General features: G+C 41.5%; 1 protein-coding gene across 1 annotated transcript; it reads right to left on the bottom strand.

Annotated features, from left to right (window-relative positions):
• Positions 1–743: 743 nt before the first annotated feature.
• On the bottom strand, positions 744–17,267 carry LOC124013160 (protein qua-1-like). Its single transcript, XM_046327366.1, has 5 exons — positions 17,135–17,267; positions 9,476–9,537; positions 4,419–4,454; positions 4,246–4,299; positions 744–4,091 (listed from the first exon to the last, which is right to left on the bottom strand). Exons 1-5 carry the CDS (start codon positions 17,143–17,145, stop codon positions 1,966–1,968), a joined length of 2,289 nt encoding a protein of 762 aa, XP_046183322.1. The 5' UTR covers positions 17,146–17,267; the 3' UTR covers positions 744–1,965.
• Between the last annotated feature and the right edge of the window lie 616 nt (positions 17,268–17,883).

Raw genomic sequence — 17,883 nt, 5'->3', positions numbered from 1 at the left:
TTATTCAGTATTATTAATTCCGTATTATTAATTCCGTATTATTAATACAGTATTATTCCAACTTCGTAGTGTGGAAATACACTGAGAATACAAAACACCTGCTCTTTCCATGACTTAGACTGATCAGGTGAATCCAGCTATGATCCCTTATCACTTGTTAAATCCACTTCAATCAGTGTAGATGAAGGGAAGGAGACATGTTAAAGAAGGATTTTTAAGCCTTGAGACAATTGAGACATGGATTGTGTACGTGTGCCATTCAGAGGGTGAATGGGCAAGACAAATTAATTAATTGCCTTTGAACCGGGTATGGTAGTAGGTGCCAGGCGCACCGGTTTGTTTCAAGAACTGTAACGCTGCTGGGTTTTTCACACTCAACAGTTTCCCGTGTGTATCAAAAATGGTTCATCAGCCGAAGGACATCCAGCCTACTTGACACAACTGTGGGAAGCCTTGGAGTCAACATGGGCCAGCAGCCTTGTAGAGTCCATGCCCCGACGAATTTAGGGTGTTCTGAGGGAAAAAGCAAGGGGGAGGGGTTCCTAAATGATTTGATATACTCTCTGTATAAATAAAACACAGTCATTTCACTAGGCCAGCTAAGGGAAAAGAGTGACCATCAACACGCTAATTAAAAGGACAGGGGTGTAACTTGTATAATGTTGATGTCACAACTTAAATAAACTGTCTTTAACATAAACAAAGTTTGATTCTCCATGATCAAATATTAAAATACCTTTGAGATTGTTGAGAATAATTTATTTGTTCAAGGTTTGGAAAATGCCGGATACAAGGATAAGGCAAACATATTCTATATGTTTAACTGTTTACTAGACAAATATACGTATGGGGAAACAGGCAGGTTCCTTGGAAGGTTCAAAATCATCATTACAAAGTCATCCTATCACTGTTTGCTCTCCAAGTGCCTAGACCCTGGTCAAAACATTTAGTCAATGTTGTCCACCCTCTTGGTCAGAAAATACCGTATATTAGATATATCTGTCACTTGAAACTACCTATAGCTGAATTACAGCCATTGGCCTTTGAACTCAGGTGGGTCACCTAGGATACATTGGGGAGATCTCAATTGCACACTCCTCATGTCCTCTCCTCTCTTTCCTCATCTCCTTCACAAAACCCATTGGATAAGAAAGCCAGAGGCACCTCCTCTCTGAGCTAATCCTCCAATGGGTTTTTGAGAAGAAGACTCCTGACCTAAGAGAGGTTAACCAAATTTAAGGGGCACCAAGAATTTTGAATCCAACATCCCATACTTTTCTTCAGTGGATTGACAGACGTGCCTCTTCATCCAGCACTGTAACGGGGCACATCTTGCAGTGGGAGAGCAAACACTCTTCCATGAACCAAAATGTACTGAACAGGCATAACATTATCTGTATAGCAGAAGGGGAAATCCTGAACAGCATAAACAATCAATAAACAACCATAAACAAAAAAACATGTTACCTGTCAATCGTTCTTATCTTAAGTGTTACAACTTTGATTGTCATAAGTGATTATATTGAATAAATGCAACATACTAAGTATCTCAAAACAAAGAGAACCGAGAAATCAAAATAAACTCAAAGTAAAGCAGTGAACTTCATTATAAAATGTGATTTTATACCATAAAACCCATAATAAACCTGACAGAGGCCTTCTTCTGAAGCGGTAGAGGCTTAGCCCTGGAGGTTGTGCATAGTGGCAAAAATCCAATGATTCTTTCTCACGCATCATGTATTCATTATCATTGGAATTGGATACATTTCTTGTCAGTATTGCAGCGACACATTACTTCTCATACATTGTCATTCTGTATATTACTGCTAGCATTGATTTCACCAATCAGACCCTTATGTCCTGTAAACACTAGAGAGGATCTCAAAACATCAGGAAGTTAAAAACAACAACAATACAGTCAAAAAGTGGGGGAAAATGTTATGCACATCAAAACAGCATAATAATTCAATTGTATCTCTGTAGACACCTTCCCCATTTTGAGGGCCAAGGGAGGGCTAAGGAACTTAAGAGCAATGTTAGACTACACTCACACTTACTGTCTTTTACTTTCCCTCTTACTGTCTCCCTTACTGTCCCCCTTACTGTCCCTCTTACTGTCCCTCTTATTGTTTCCCTTATCGACTTCCTTACTGTCCCTCTTACTGTCCCCCTTATTGTCTCCCTTATCGAGTTCCTTACCGTCCCTCTTACTGTCCTCCTTACTGTTCCTCTTACCGTCCTCCTTACTGTTTCCCTTAATGTCCTCCTTACTGCCTCCCTTACCATCCCTCTTACTGTCCTCCTTACTGCCTCCCTTACCATCCCTCTTACTGTCCTCCTTACTGCCTCCCTTACCATCCCTCTTACTGTCCTCCTTACTGTCCTCCTTACTACCTCCCTTACCATCCTCCTTACTGCCTCCCTTACCATCCTCTTACTGTCCTCCTTACTGCCTCCCTTACCATCCCTCTTACTGTCCTCCTTACCGTCCTCCTTACTGCCTCCCTTACCGTCCCTCTTACTGTCCTCCTTACTGCCTCCCTTACCATCCCTCTTACTGTCCTCCTTACTGTCCTCCTTACTGCCTCCCTTACCATCCCTCTTACTGTCCTCCTTACTGTCCTCCTTACTGCCTCGCTTACCATCCCTCTTACTGTCCTCCTTACTGTCCTCCTTACTGTCCTCCTTACTGTCCTCCTTACTGCCTCGCTTACCATCCCTCTTACTGTCCTCCTTACTGTCCTCCTTACTGCCTCCCTTACCATCCCTCTTACTGTCCTCCTTACTGTCCTCCTTACTGCCTCGCTTACCATCCCTCTTACTGTCCTCCTTACTGTCCTCCTTACTGTCCTCCTTACTGCCTCCCTTACCATCCCTCTTACTGTCTTCCTTACCACCTCCCTTACCGTCCCTCTTACTGTCCTCCTTACTGTCCTCCTTACTGCCTCCCTTACCATCCCTCTTACTGTCCTCCTTACTACCTCCCTTACCGTCCTCGTTACTGCCTCCCTTACCATCCCTCTTACCGTCCTCCTTACTGCCCTCCTTACTGCCCTCCTTACTGCCTCCCTTACCGTCCTCCTTACTGTCCTCCTTACTGCCTCCCTTACCGTCCCTCTTACTGTCCTCCTTACTGTCCTCCTTACTGCCTCCCTTACCATCCCTCTTACTGTCCTCCTTACTGTCCTCCTTACTGTCCTCCTTACTGCCTCCCTTACCATCCCTCTTACTGTCCTCCTTACCGCCTCCCTTACCATCCCTCTTACTGTCCTCCTTACCGCCTCCCTTACCATCCCTCTTACTGTCCTCATTACTGTCCCTCTTACTGTCCTCCTTACTGTTTCCCTTAATGTCCTCCTTACTGTCCCTCTTACCGCCTCCCTTACCGTCTCCCTTACTGTCTCCCTTACTGTCCCTCGTACTGTCCTCAGTGTCTCCCTTACTGTCTCCCTTACCGTCCCCCTTACCGTCTCCCTTACCGTCCCTCGTACTGTCCTCAGTGTCTCCCTTACCATCCCCCTTACCGTCCCCCTTACCGTCTCCCTTACTGTACTCCTTAATGTCCCTCTTACTGTCCTCCTTACTGCTTCCCTTACCATCCCTCTTACTGTCCTCCTTATTGTCTCCCTTATTGTCTCCCTTACCATCCCTCTTACCGTCTCCCTTACCGTCTCCCTTACCGTCTCCCTTACTGTCTCCCTTACCGTCTCCCTTACCGTCTCCCTTACTGTACTCCTTAATGTCCCTCTTACTGTCCTCCTTATTGTCTCCCTTACCGTCTCCCTTACTGTCTCCCTTACCGTCTCCCTTACCGTCTCCCTTACTGTACTCCTTAATGTCCCTCTTACTGTCCTCCTTATTGTCTCCCTTACCGTCCCCATTAATGTCCCCCTTACTGTCCTCATTAATGTCCCCCTTACTGTCGCACACCTTTGACGAATCCTGTGTACAGGGCTCCATACAGAGATCCATATAGGGCTCCATACATTCCTTCCAACATGCCTCCATACAGGGCACCCAACAACCTTGGCTCCTGACATGTCTGCTTTCCTCGATGCAGTCTTCAGTACAGCACAGCATGCAGAACTTGCCTGTGAAAAAATATTCTACTGCATTAAATTGAAATACAAATTGCCATGCATCCTCATAACTAATCGTAATAACTACATCCTGCACTCTAATGATTTCGACCTTAGGCCTTAACCCTTATCTTTGACCTTTGTGTATTTTACTCCTAGGCCTCACCTGGGTCATCAGGGGCATCAGGACTGCCTGTGGTTTCCACGCTGGTATCTCCATCTAGAAGACAAGGACGGGTGACTTTGATGCTGTTATTGAAGTCACCATTACTATAATTATCAGGAAATCCCCAGTAGTCAGTGTGCTTCATTTCCATCAAAAATCAATTGGTGACTCACTGCTTGTGTCTGTGGATGTATCACTGCTACTCACATCTGATAAACGAAGAAGAAAACATTGGGTGAGTTGGAGTTTGTCGTCTGGCCATTGAACTTGTTTTAGCCATGGACTCTTCAGTAATAAAATTGGTCTGGACAAGATCAATATTACTATATTTTTTAATTGGTAAATGGTTTTGATTGGACTTACTGTCTTTCAAATAGTGTTTAAAGTGGATGTTATAGAATGTGTGTTTGAAGAAGGCAGTAAGTAAAATGTTTTATGGCATGAAAAGGTTTGGGGAATTGATATAACTTTGGCTTGGATTTGAGAAGCCTTTGGTTTATTCTGTCATCTGTCTAAAACTTCAGCATGACCCCACAGCAAATAGTCAGACTGACACATTTACTCATGTCTGGTCTAGAAAGCATTTGTCTAACTATGCTTCGGGGGTGCTGTTGTTATAGTGTATTCATATAGTGCCATCAGAAATTATCCAAACCCCTTGACTTATTCCACATTTTGTTGTGTTAAAGACTGAATTCAAAATTGATTATAAAAATACAGTGCCTTGCGAAAGTATTCGGCCCCCTTGAACTTTGCGACCTTTTGCCACATTTCAGGCTTCAAACATAAAGATATAAAACTGTATTTTTTTGTGAAGAATCAACATCAAGTGGGACACAATCTTGAAGTGGAACGACATTTATTGGATATTTCAAACTTTTTTAACAAATCAAAATATGAAAAATTGGGTGTATCACAATTTCAGGGGGTCAGACATTTACATACACTAAATTGACTGTGACTTTAAACAGGTTGGAAAATTCCAGAAAATTATGTCATTGCTTTAGAATCTTCTGATATGCTAATTGACATAATTTGAGTCAATTGGAGGTGTACCTGTGGATCTATTTCAAGGCATACCTTCAAACTTGGTGCCTCTTTGCTTGACATCATGGGAAAATCAAAAGAAATCAGCCAAGACATCAGATTTTTTTTTTTAGACCTCCACAAGTCTGGTTCATCCTTGGGAGCAATTTCCAAACACCTGAAGGTACCATGTTCATTTGTGCAAACAATAGTACAAAGTATAAGCACCATGGTACAACGCAGCCGTCATACCGCTCAGGAAGGAGACACATTCTGTCTCCTAGAGATGAACGTACTTTGGTGCGAAAAATGCAAATCAATCCCAGAACAACAGCAAAGGACCCTGTAAAGATGCTGGAGGAAACAGGTACAAAAGTATCTATAGCCACAGTAAATCGAGTCCTGTATCGATATAACCTGAAAGGCCGTTCAGCAAGGAAGAAGCCACTGCTCCAAAACCGCCATAAAAAAAGCCAGAGAACGGTTTGCAACTGCACATGGGGACAAAGATACTTTTTGGAGAAATGTCCTCTGATGAAACAAAAATAGAACTGTTTGGTCATAATGACCATCGTTATGTTTGGAGGAAAAAGGGGGACGCTTGCAAGCGTAGGTACACTTCAACTATGACAGACAAAATGAGAAGAAAAAAAATCCAGAAAATCACATTGTAGAATTTTTAATGAATTTATTTTCAAATTATGGTGGGAAATAAGTATTTGGTCCATAACAAAAGTTTATCTCAATACTTTGTTATATACCCTTTGTTGGCAATGACAGAGGTCAAATGTTTTCTGTAAGTCTTCACAAGGTTTTCACACACTGTTGCTGGTATTTTGGCCCATTCTTCCATGCAGATCTCCTCTAGAGCAGTGATGTTTTGGGGCTGTTCCTTGTCAACACAGACTTTCAACTCCCTCCAAAGATTTTCTATGGGGTTGAGATCTGGAGACTGGCTAGGCCACTCCAGGACCTTGAAATGCTTCTTACGAAGCCACTCCTTCGTTGCACGGGCGGTGTGTTTGCGATCATTGTCATGCTGAAAGACTCAGCCACGTTTCATCTTCAATGCCCTTGCTGATGGTAGGCTTTGTTACTTTGGTCCCAGCTCTCTGCAGGTCATTCACTAGGTCCCCCCGTGTGGTTCTGGGATTTTTGCTCACCGTTCTTGTGATCATTTTGACCCCACGGGGTGAGATCTTGCGTGGAGCCCCAGATCGAGGGAGATTATCAGTGGTCTTGTATGTCTTCCATTTCCTAATAATTGTTCCCACAGTTGATTTCTTCAAACCAAGCTGCTTCCCAGCCTGGTGCAGGTGTACAATTTTGTTTCTGGTGTCCTTAGACAGCTCTTTGGTCTTGGCCATAGTGGAGTTTGGAGTGTGACTGTTTGAGGTTGTGGACAGGTGTATTTTATACTGATAACAAGTTCAAACAGGTGCCATTAATACAGGTAACGAGTGGAGGACAGAGGAGCCTCTTAAAGAAGAAGTTACAGGTATAGTATAATAGAATAATAGTGAGGTATAGAATAATAGTTACAGGTATAGTATAATAGAATAATAGTGAGGACATCAACACTGTAAAATAACTCATATGTAATCATGTCGTAAGCAAAAAAGTGTTAAACAAATCAAATACATTTTATATTTTATATTCTTCAATGTAGCCACCCTTCGCCTTGATGACAGCTTTGCACACGCTTGGCATTCTCTCAACCAGCTTCATGAGGTATTCACCTGGAATGCATTTCAATTAACAGGTGTGCCTTGTTAAAAGTTAATTTGTGGAATTTATTTCCTTCCTAATGTGTTTGAGCCAATCAGTTGTGTTGTGACAAGGTAGGGGTGGTATACAGAAGATAGCCCTATTTGGACCAAGACCAAGTCCATATTATGGCAAGAATAGCTCAACTAAGCAAAGAGAAAGGACAGTTCATCATTACTTTAAGACATGAAGGTCCGTCAATGAGGAGAATCTCAAGAACTTTGAACATTTCTTCAATTGCAGTCGCAAAACACATCAAGAGCTATGACAACTGGCTTTCATGAGGACCGTCACAGGAAAGGAAGATCCAGGAAAGGAAGATAACGCCACCTCAGATCGCAGCCCAAATAAATTCTACACAGAGTTCAAGTAACAGACACATCTCAACATCAACTGTTCAGGGGAGACTGCGTGAATCAGGCCTTCATGGTCGTCGAATTGCTGCAAAAAAACTACTACTAAAGGACACCAATAATAAGAAGAGACTTGCCTGGGCCAAGAAACACGAGCAATGGATATTAGACTGGTGGAAATCTCTCCTTTAGTTCTGATGAGTCCAAATTTGAGATTTTTGGATCCAACCACCATGTCTTTGTAATACGCAAAGTAGGTGAACGGATGATCTCTGCATGGCACACGTAACCACCATGGATACCACAGCATTCTGCAGCGATACGCCATCCCATCTGGTTTGCGCTTAGTGGGACTATAATATGTTTTTCTACAGGACAATGACCCAACACACCACCAGGCTGTGTAAGAGCTATTTGACCGAGAAGGAGTGATGGAGTGCTGCATCAGATGACCTGGCCTCCACAATCACTCGACCTCAAACCAATTGAGATGGTTTGGGATGAGTTGGACCACAAAGTGAAGAAAAAGCAGCCAACAAGTGCTCAGCATATGTGGGAACTCCTTCAAGACTGTTGGAAAAGCATTCCTTATGAAACTGGTTGAGAGAATGGCAAGAGTCTGCAAAGCTGTCATCTAGGCAAAGGGTGGCTACTTTGAAGAATGTAAAATCTAAAATATATTTTGATTTGTTAAACACTTTTTTGGTTACTACATGATTCCATATGTTAATTAATAGTTTTGATGTCTTCACTCTTCTTTTTTCTACAATGTAGAAAATAGTAAAAATAAAGAAAAACACTTGAATGAGTAGGTGTGTTCGAACATTTGACTGGTACTCTATATTTACACACAATACACCATAATGACAAAGGGAAAACATGTCTTTAGAAATGTTAGCACATTTATTGAAAATGAAATACAGAAATATCTCACACCCCTGAGTCAATATTTTGTAGAAGAACCTTTGGCAGTGATTACAGCTGTGAGTCTTTGTGGGCAAGTCTCTAAGAGCTTTCCACACCTGAATTGTGCAACATTCTTCAAGCTCTGTCAAGTTGGTTGTTGATCATTGCTAGACAACTATTTTCAGGTAGTTCTAAGTCAAAACTGTAATTCGGTCACTCAGGAACATACACTGTCTCTTGGTAAGCAACTGCAGTGTAGATTTGGCCTTGTGTTTTAGGTTATTGTTCTGCAGAAAGGTGAATTCATCTCCCGGTGTCTGGTGGAAAGCAGGTAGAATTTTGCCTCTGCTTCGCTCCATTCTGTTTCTTTTTTTATCTTGAAAAACTCCCCAGTCCTTAACCATTACAAGCACACTAATAACATGGTGCAGCCACCACACTGCTTGAAAATATGGAGAGTGGTACTCAGTAACGTGTTGTATTGGAATTGCCCCAAACATAACACTTTGTATTCAAGACAAAAAGTTAACTGCTTTGCCACATTTATTTTGCATTGTGTGGGGTACAGAGATGAGGTGTTCATTAAAAAAATAATGTTAAACACTGTTCTTTCACACATGCATCTTATTATGTGACTTGTTCCGTAAAGTCTTACTCCTAAACTTATTTACAGTTGCCATAACAAAGGGGTTGAATACTTATTGAATCAAGACATTTCAGCTTTTCATTTTGTATTAATTAGTCAAACAAAATGAACATATCATTTCACTGTGACAAAATAAATCCATCGAATCCATTTGAAATCCAGTCTGTTAGACAACAAAATGTGGAAAAAGTAAAGGTATTTATATACAGGTTTATGTGAGTATCCGACATTGCAGTTCTTCTATATGGGTTAGTTAAGTGTCTCCATGACAGTCTCATATTCCCTCTCAATGTTTGTAGTGTAGTTTAGAGACTGGATAACTAGAAAGGTGAAGCAGGAAATCCGTAATGCATTGTTTTGTCTTTGCTTTGAACCTGAAATCAAACTAAAATGGAAACCATCGTCTCTAGACAACATATTGTGCACATATTATAAAAATTGACATTATTGTTAAACTGTAGTTACTGATGGAAGTGTTCTACATTCACCCACATTTATAAGATGTATAAGGTTTAATTGAATGTTTTCTTACCAGTAACGTGGCCTGAGAGAGCAAGACCAGCCAAAGCAAAGATCAAATGACCAGTCAGTTTTCTGTTAGAATAAAGAACACAGAGATAGAACTGGTCACACCACTTTTAAAACTTAAGGTTACTTGCGTAACCCCAGTTCTCTGATAATAGAGGTGTCTCACAATGGGAATTAGTTAAATAAGCAATTCACTACGGAAGATCCAATCACCCACGTCTGTCGTGGACAGATAAGTCACGTGGCCAATGAGGAGGGGATCCTCCTCAATAAAAAGTGCCACGGAGCTGCTCTCTGGTCATTCTAAAGCATGTCCCTCTTCCTTGCCTCTTGCAAGCAGGGAACTGCAGTGAGATACTCACTCAGAGAACCGGGGTTACATAAGTAATAATAGTTTGCCACCTCACAATGGGATGTAGCCAACTCCCATATGCTCTCCAAAGCCAGGATAATCGGACAGATTCATCCCTCAGAGGCCCAGACCTTCTGTGAAAATCAGGGGTATATAAAGCCATAGAAAACCAGTGTCTGAAATAGAGGTCAACCGATTAATCCGAATGGCCGAATAATTAGGGCCGATTTCAAGTTTTCATAACAATCGGAAATCTGTATTTTTGGGCGCCGATTTTTTATATTGGTTGCCTTTTCGAATCCCCGAGCTGACAAGGTACAAATCTGTCGTTCTGCCCCTGAACAGGCAGTTAACCCACTGTTCCTAGACCAGTTAACCCACTGTTCCTAGGCCGTCATTGTAAATAAGAATTTGTTCTTAACTGACTTGCCTAGTAAAATTAAAATAAAAAAAATAAAAAAATTGTAAAATAAAAAAAAGCGTGTCCTGCGTTGCATATAATCTGACTGAGCAAACACATTTCTAAGTATCTGACTGAGTGGTGGTAGGCAGAAGCAGGTGCAAGCATTCATTCAAACAGAACTTTCATGCAATTTTCCAGCAGCTCTTCGTTGTGTGTCAAGCATTGCGCTGTTTATGACTTCAAGCCTATCAACTCCCGAGATGAAGCTGGTGTAACCAAAATTAAATGGCTATCTAGTTAGCGTGCGCTAATAGCGTTTCAAACGTCACTCGCTCTGAGTCTTGCAGTGGTTGTTTCCCTTGCTCTGCATGGGTAAAGCTGCTTCGATGGTGGCTGTTGTCATTGTGTTGCTGGTTCGAGCCCAGGGAGGAGCGAGGAGAGGGACGGAAGCTATACTGTTACACTGGCAATACTAAAGTGCCTATAAGAACATCCAATAGTCAAAGGTTAATGAAATACAAATGGTATAGAGGGAAATAGTCCTATAAGTCCTATAATAACTACAACCTAAAACTTCTTACCTGGGAATATTGAAGACTCATGTTAAAAGGAATCACCAGCTTTCATATGTTCTCATGTTCTGAGCAAGGAACTGAAACGTTAGCTTTCTTACATGGCACATATTGCACTTTTACATTCTTCTCTAACACTTTGTTTTTGTATTATTTAAACCTGAATTTAACTTGTTTCATTATTTACTTGAGGCTAAATTGATTTTATTGATGTATTATATTAAGTTAAAATAAGTGGGCGTTGAAAAATCACAATCGGTCGACCTCTAGTCTGAAAAGAGTTGCCTTAGCGTCATGCCTATGAAGTAAACACTTGGACATAAATGATGGAGACACTTCCTCCCTCTAAACTTGGATTAGCTAACACAACATGCCATTGGAACACAGGAGTGATGGTTGCTGATAATGGGCCTCTGTACGTTTATGTAGATACTCCATAAAGAATCTGCCATTTCCAACTATAATAGTCATTTCCAACATTAACAATGTCTACACTGTATTTCTGATCAATTTGATGTTATTTTAATGGACAAAAGATGTGCTTTTCTTTCAAAAACAAGGACATTTCTAAGTGACCCCAAACATTTGAATAGTAGTGTATACACTACATGACCAAAAGTATGTAGACACCTACTCGTCGAACATCTCATTCTAAAATCATGGGTATTAATATGGAGTTGCCCCCCCCCCCCTTTGCTGCTAAAACCGCCTCCACTCTTCTGGGTAGGCTTTCCCCTAGACGTTGGAACATTGCTGCGGGGACTTGCTTCCATTCAGCCACAAAAGCATTAGTGAGATCGGGCACTGATGTTGGACGATTAGGCCTGGCTCGTATTTGGCGTTCCAATTCATCTCAAAGGTGTTCGATGGGGTTGAGGTCAGGGCTCTATGGATGCCAGTCAAGTTCTTCCATACCAATCTCGACAAAGCATTTACACTGTGTGCATGGTGGCATTGTCATGCTGAAACAGGAAAGGGCTTCGCCAAACTGTTGCCAAAAAGTTGGAAGCTCAGAATCTTCTAGAATATCATTGTATGCTGTAGCATTAAGATTTCCCTTCACTAGAACTAAGAGGCCTAGCTCGAACCATGAAAAACAGCCCCAGACCATTATTCCTCCTCCACCAAACTTTACAGTTGACTGTATGCATTCGGGCAGGTAGCCTTCTCCTTGCATCCGCCAAACCCAGATTCTTGTGTCGCACTGCCAGATGGTGAAGCGTGATTAATAACTCCAGAGAACGTGTGTCCACTGCTCCAGAGTCCAATGGTGGTGAGCTTTAAACCACTCCGGCCAATGCTTGGCATTGCGCATGGTGATCTAAGGGTTGTGTGCGGCTGCTTGACCATGGAAACCTATTTTATTAAGCTCCAGAAGAACAGTTATTGCGCTAATGTTGCTTCCAGAGGCAGTTTGGAACTCAGTTGTGAGTGTTGCAACTGGGGACAGACAAATTTTACGAGCTTCAGCACTCGGCGGTCCCATTCTGTGAGCTTGTGTGGCCTACCACTTTGTGGATAAGCCGTTTTTGCTCTTAGATGTTTCCACTTCACAATACAGCAATTACAGTTGACCGGGGCAGATATTAATATATATATATATATATATATATATATATATATATATATATATATATATATATATATATATATATATATATATATATATATATATATATATACTCAGCAAAAAAAGAACGTCCTCTCACTGTCAACTGTTTTTATTTTCAGCAAACTTAACGTGTAAATATGTGTATGAACATAAGATTCAACAACTGAGACATAAACTGAACAAGTTCCACAGACATGTGACTAACAGAAATGGAATAAGGTGTCCCTGGACATAGGGGGGGTCAAAAACAAAAGTAACAGTCAGTATCTGGTGTGGCCACCAGCTGCATTAAGTACTGCAGTGCATCTCCTCCTCATGGACTGCACCAGATTTGCCAGTTATTGCTGTGTCATGTTACCCCACCCTTCCACTAAGGCATCTGTAAGTTCCCGGACATTTCTGGGGGGAATGGCCCTAGCCCTCACCCTCTGATCCAACAGGTCCCAGACGTGCTCAATGGGATTGAGATCCAGGCTCTTTGCTGGCCATGGCAGAACACTGACATTCCTGTCTTTCAGGAAATCACGCACAGAACGAGCAATATGGCTGGTGGCATTGTCATGCGTGAGGGTCATGTCAGGATGAGCCTGCAAGAAGGGTACCACATGAGGGAGGAGGATGTCTTCCCTGTAAAGCACAGCGTTGAGATTGCCTGCAATGACAACAAGCTCAGTCCGATGATGCGTCTCACATTACGGACATTGCTATTAATTGCTCTGGACACATCTGCAGTCCTCATGCCTCCTTGCAGCATGCCTAAGGCACGTTCACACAGATGAGCAGGGACTCTGTGCATGTTTCTTTTGGTGTTTTTCAGAGTCAGTAGAAAGGCCTCTTTAGTGTCTCTTTAGTTTTCATAACTATGACCTTAATTGTCTGTAAGCTGTTAGTGTCTTAACGACCGTTCCACAGGTGCCTGTCCATTAATTGTTTATGGTTCATTGAACAAGCATGGGAAACAGTGTTTAAACCCTTTACAATGAAGATCTGTGAAGTTATTTGGATTTTTACGAATTATCTTTGAAAGACAGGGTCCTGAAAAAGGGATGTTTCTTTTTTTGCTATATATATATATATATATATATATATATATTTATAAAGTGGGGCAAAAAAGTATTTAGTCAGCCCAGAATTTGTGCAAGTTCTCCCACTAAAAAGAGATGAGCCTGTAATTTTCATCATAGGTACACTTCAACTATGACAGACAAAGGAAGGAAAAAAAATCCAGAAAATCACATTGTAGGATTTTTTATGAATTTATTTGCCAATTATGGTGGAAAATAAGTATTTGGTCACCTACAAACAAGCAAGATTTCTGGTTCTCACAGACCTGTAACTTATTATTTAAGAGGCTCCTCTGTCCTCCACTCGTTACCTGTATTAATGGCACCTGTTTGAACTTGTTATCAGTATAAAAGACACCTGTCCACAACCTCAAACAGTCACACTCCAAACTCCACTATGGCCAAGACCAAAGAGCTGTCTAAGGACACCAGAAACAAAATTGTACACCTGCACCAGGCTGGGAAGCAGCTTGGTTTGAAGAAATCAACTGTGGGAGCAATTATTAGGAAATGGAAGACATACAAGACCACTGATAATCTCCCTCGATCTGGGGCTCCACGCAAGATCTCACCCCGTGGGGTCAAAATGATCACAAGAACGGTGAGCAAAAATCCCAGAACCACACGGGGGGACTTAATGAATGACTTGCAGAGAGCTGGGACCAAAGTAACAAAGCCTACCATCAGTAACACACTGCACCGCCAGGGACTCAAATCCTGCAGTGCCAGACGTGTCCCCCTGCTTAAGCCAGTACATGTCCAGGCCTGTCTGAAGTTTGCTAGAGAGCATTTGGATGATCCAGAAGAAGATTGGGAGAATGTGATATGGCCAGATGAAACCAAAATAGAACTTTTTGGTAAAAACTCAACTCGTTGTGTTTGGAGGACAAAGAATGCTGAGTTGCATCCAAAGAACACCATACCTACTGTGAAGCATGGGGGTGGAAACATCATGCTTTGGGGCTGTTTCTGCAAAGGGACCAGGACGACTGATCCGTGTAAAGGAAAGAATGAATGGGGCCATGTATCGTGATATTTTGAGTGAAAACCTCCTTCCATCAGCAAGGGCATTGAAGATTAAACGTGGCTGGGTCATTCAGCATGACAATGATCCCAAACACACAGCCCGGGCAACAAAGGAGTGGCTTCGTAAGAAGCAGTTCAAGGTCCTGGAGTGGCCTAGCCAGTCTCCAGATCTCAACCCCATAGAAAATCTTTGGAGGGAGTTGAAAGTCTGTGTTGCCCAGCAACAGCCCCAAAACATCACTGCTCTAGAGGAGATCTGCATAGAGGAATGGGCCAAAATACCAGCAACAGTGTGTGAAAACCTTGTGATGACTTACAGAAAACCTTTGACCTCTGTCATTGCCAACAAAGGGTATATAACAAAGTATTGAGATAAACTTTAGTTATTGACCAAATACTTATTTTCCACCATAATTTTCTAATTAATTAATAAAAAATCCTACAATGTAATTTTCTGGATTTTTTCCCCCTCATTTTGTCTGTCATAGTTGAAGTGTACCTGTGATGAAAATTACAGGCCTCCCTCATCTTTTTAAGTAGGAGAACTTGCACAATTGGTGGCTGACTAAATAAATGCCCCACTGTATATATAGAGGGTGAAGACAGGGACCAAGTCATGCTGAGGAGAGCTTAGAGTGTAATGATCTTTGCTAGAAAGAGAGTGACACCTTTTTATATTTAAAACATCAAATCAAATTGTATTGGTCACATACACATAGTTAACAGATGTTAATGCGAGGGAAGCGAAATGCTTGTGCTTCTAGTTCCGACCGTGCAGTAATATCTAACAGATAATCTAACAATTTCACAACAACTACCTTTTACACACAAGTGTAAAGGAATGAATAAGAATATGTACATATAAATATATGGATGAGCGATGGCCGAACGGCATAGGCAAGATGCAGTAGATGGTATAGAGTACAGTATATACATATGAGATGATTAATGTAAGGTATGTAAACATTATATAAAGTGCCATTGTTTAAAGTGACTAGTGATACATTTATTACAACCAATTTTTTATTATTAAAGTGGCTAGAGATTTGTGGCAGCAGCTACTCAATGTTAGTGATGGCTGTTTAACAGTCTGATGGCCTTGACATAGAAGCTGACAGACCTGAGCACTGGGGTTTCCTGTTTTAGTTTCTGTCTATAGGCTAAAACATACAATATACTTGCTGTGAAGCCGCTCAACAACTACATTATATTAGTCATCTAACAGACTCCGATTCAGAGCGACACACAGAGGCAACCAGGGTCAACGCCCTGCTCAAGGGCACGTAAAAAAAATCTCCCACAAGGTAAAAATCGGGGACACGGACCAGCGATCCATCGGCCACCGGCCCAAGCTCACAACCGCCAGGCCACCAGCCCTCCCAGATCCCCCCCACAGTTCCCCAAGCGCTGCCCCTCAACCATCCGAGAAAATAAGACCCCCCCAATAACCAATAACCAAAAAAATGAACAAAAGAGGGAAAAAAGACTAAGGAAAACAGAAAACATCAAGGACAACAAAAATCATAACAGCAAGGCCAATTGAATATGTTTGAGTGCATGTATGGCACTATTTACCTGTGTATGTGCACAAACACCTGCAAGGCATCTGCCTCAGGCAAACCGGCAATAGCTGTAAAAACACCTGCAAGGCATCTGCCTCAGGCAAACCGGCATTAGCTGTAAAAACACTGCCCCTCGGTGTCATTCAAACATACTTTTTGTTATGTTTTATTTTGACTTTATTTTTTATACTTTTACTGTGGCACCTTTTGTTGAGGAGGCTCCACTCCTCATTGGCCACGCGACTTGTCTGTCTACTCCAGATGTCGTGTGATTGGATCTTCCGTAGTGAATAGCTTATTCAGCAAATTCCCGTTGTGAGACACCAAACAATTACTTGAAAGAGAACCGTAATTTTGTCAAACAGAGATAATGACTTCTCCTAGAAAGCATCTTAGGGTAGTTAGTGGTACTGGGAAATGCAAAGCAAATGGGACTAAGCAAAAAGACAATTATTTTTTTCCTGCTCATTACATTATAATAAGAATATGTGTAACTTGCAGCAATGCCAAGTATCTTATGGATGTTCTTATGTTCAATATATATTATGGATAATGAATTATCAATGAAATGTTGGTACATTATACAATTAATCTTTGTAATATAAAAACAAAGGATGTTTATTAAACATTTTGACTAAGAGTTGAGCATTTTCCCAAATTCCCAAAATCTTTTTAAAGACTATTTAGAGTCCCGTCACTTTATCTTGTACCAGTATCATCATTGATATCAGTTGTAAATCTATTGTTATTGAAGTTTAGGTTGAACAAGAAAAAAGGATGTCTGAAATAACAAAAATGACACACACATTGCCAAGCTATTGGGATCACACACAAAAACCCACACAAAAACAATGAATTCAACTGTTCACCACTCTCTATCATTGAAGTACCCCCAGCAGCTGTAAACATCTTTAGTTTCATTCTATAGGTAGACTGACTAATAAACTTCCTCCAAGAATACAGGTGTCCAAAAATGTCAAATAGATTGTGTCATTTTAAAATTTCCCGTACACACATGTAAGTCAAAAATAAATACCCAAAAGTGGCAACCCTTGTGTTAGTGTTCGCTTACCGTGACAGCATTGTGACGGGATAGTTTAGCCAGTGGGGCGACACTCAGGTGTCTATAGTTTCCAGTAAGTCTACAGTCTGGCTGGAGGGAGCCCAAGAGGTTTTATACGTTCACCACTCCCTCTGCTCCTAGGGGGGCACAGAGACACACTGAGAGACAGAAAGATAGACAGAGGCACTGCAGAGGAACAGCTAGCATTAAATTAGTTTAAAACAGGGTTGAGCGTGAGGCTCTCACGCCTTGTGTTTTCAAACAGCTCATGTTCTAAAGTACCCTCTGATCTGAATCTACCCCCATATCTCCTTTTAAAAACCCTCAGCCCCTCACACACACTCATAGCTTACACACTAACCCTGTCCCCCTCTGATCTGAATCTACCCCCATATCTCCCATTAAAAACCCTCAGCCTCTCACACACACTCATAGCTTACACACTAACCCTGTCCCCCTCTGATCTGAATCTACCCCCATATCCCCCTTTAAAAACCCTCAGCCCCTCACACACACTCATAAATTACACACTAACCCTGTCCCCCTCTGATCTGAATCTACCCCCTGATTCTAATAAACTGGAAGCTATAAAAATAAATAAAGAGAGTCACACACTCTCTCTCTCTCTATATATATATATATATATATAAACTCCCAGTAATTTATTGGGTAAAACACCAACGTTTCGGCATCACTGTGCCTTCAGGTTTACCCAATAAATTACTGGGAGTTTATATATAGAGTGCAATACTCACTTT

This window comes from Oncorhynchus gorbuscha, linkage group LG24 (genome assembly GCF_021184085.1).
Source record: "Oncorhynchus gorbuscha isolate QuinsamMale2020 ecotype Even-year linkage group LG24, OgorEven_v1.0, whole genome shotgun sequence".
NCBI classification, from domain to species: domain Eukaryota; kingdom Metazoa; phylum Chordata; class Actinopteri; order Salmoniformes; family Salmonidae; genus Oncorhynchus; species Oncorhynchus gorbuscha.
This window is presented reverse-complemented; position numbering and strand designations above follow the sequence as displayed.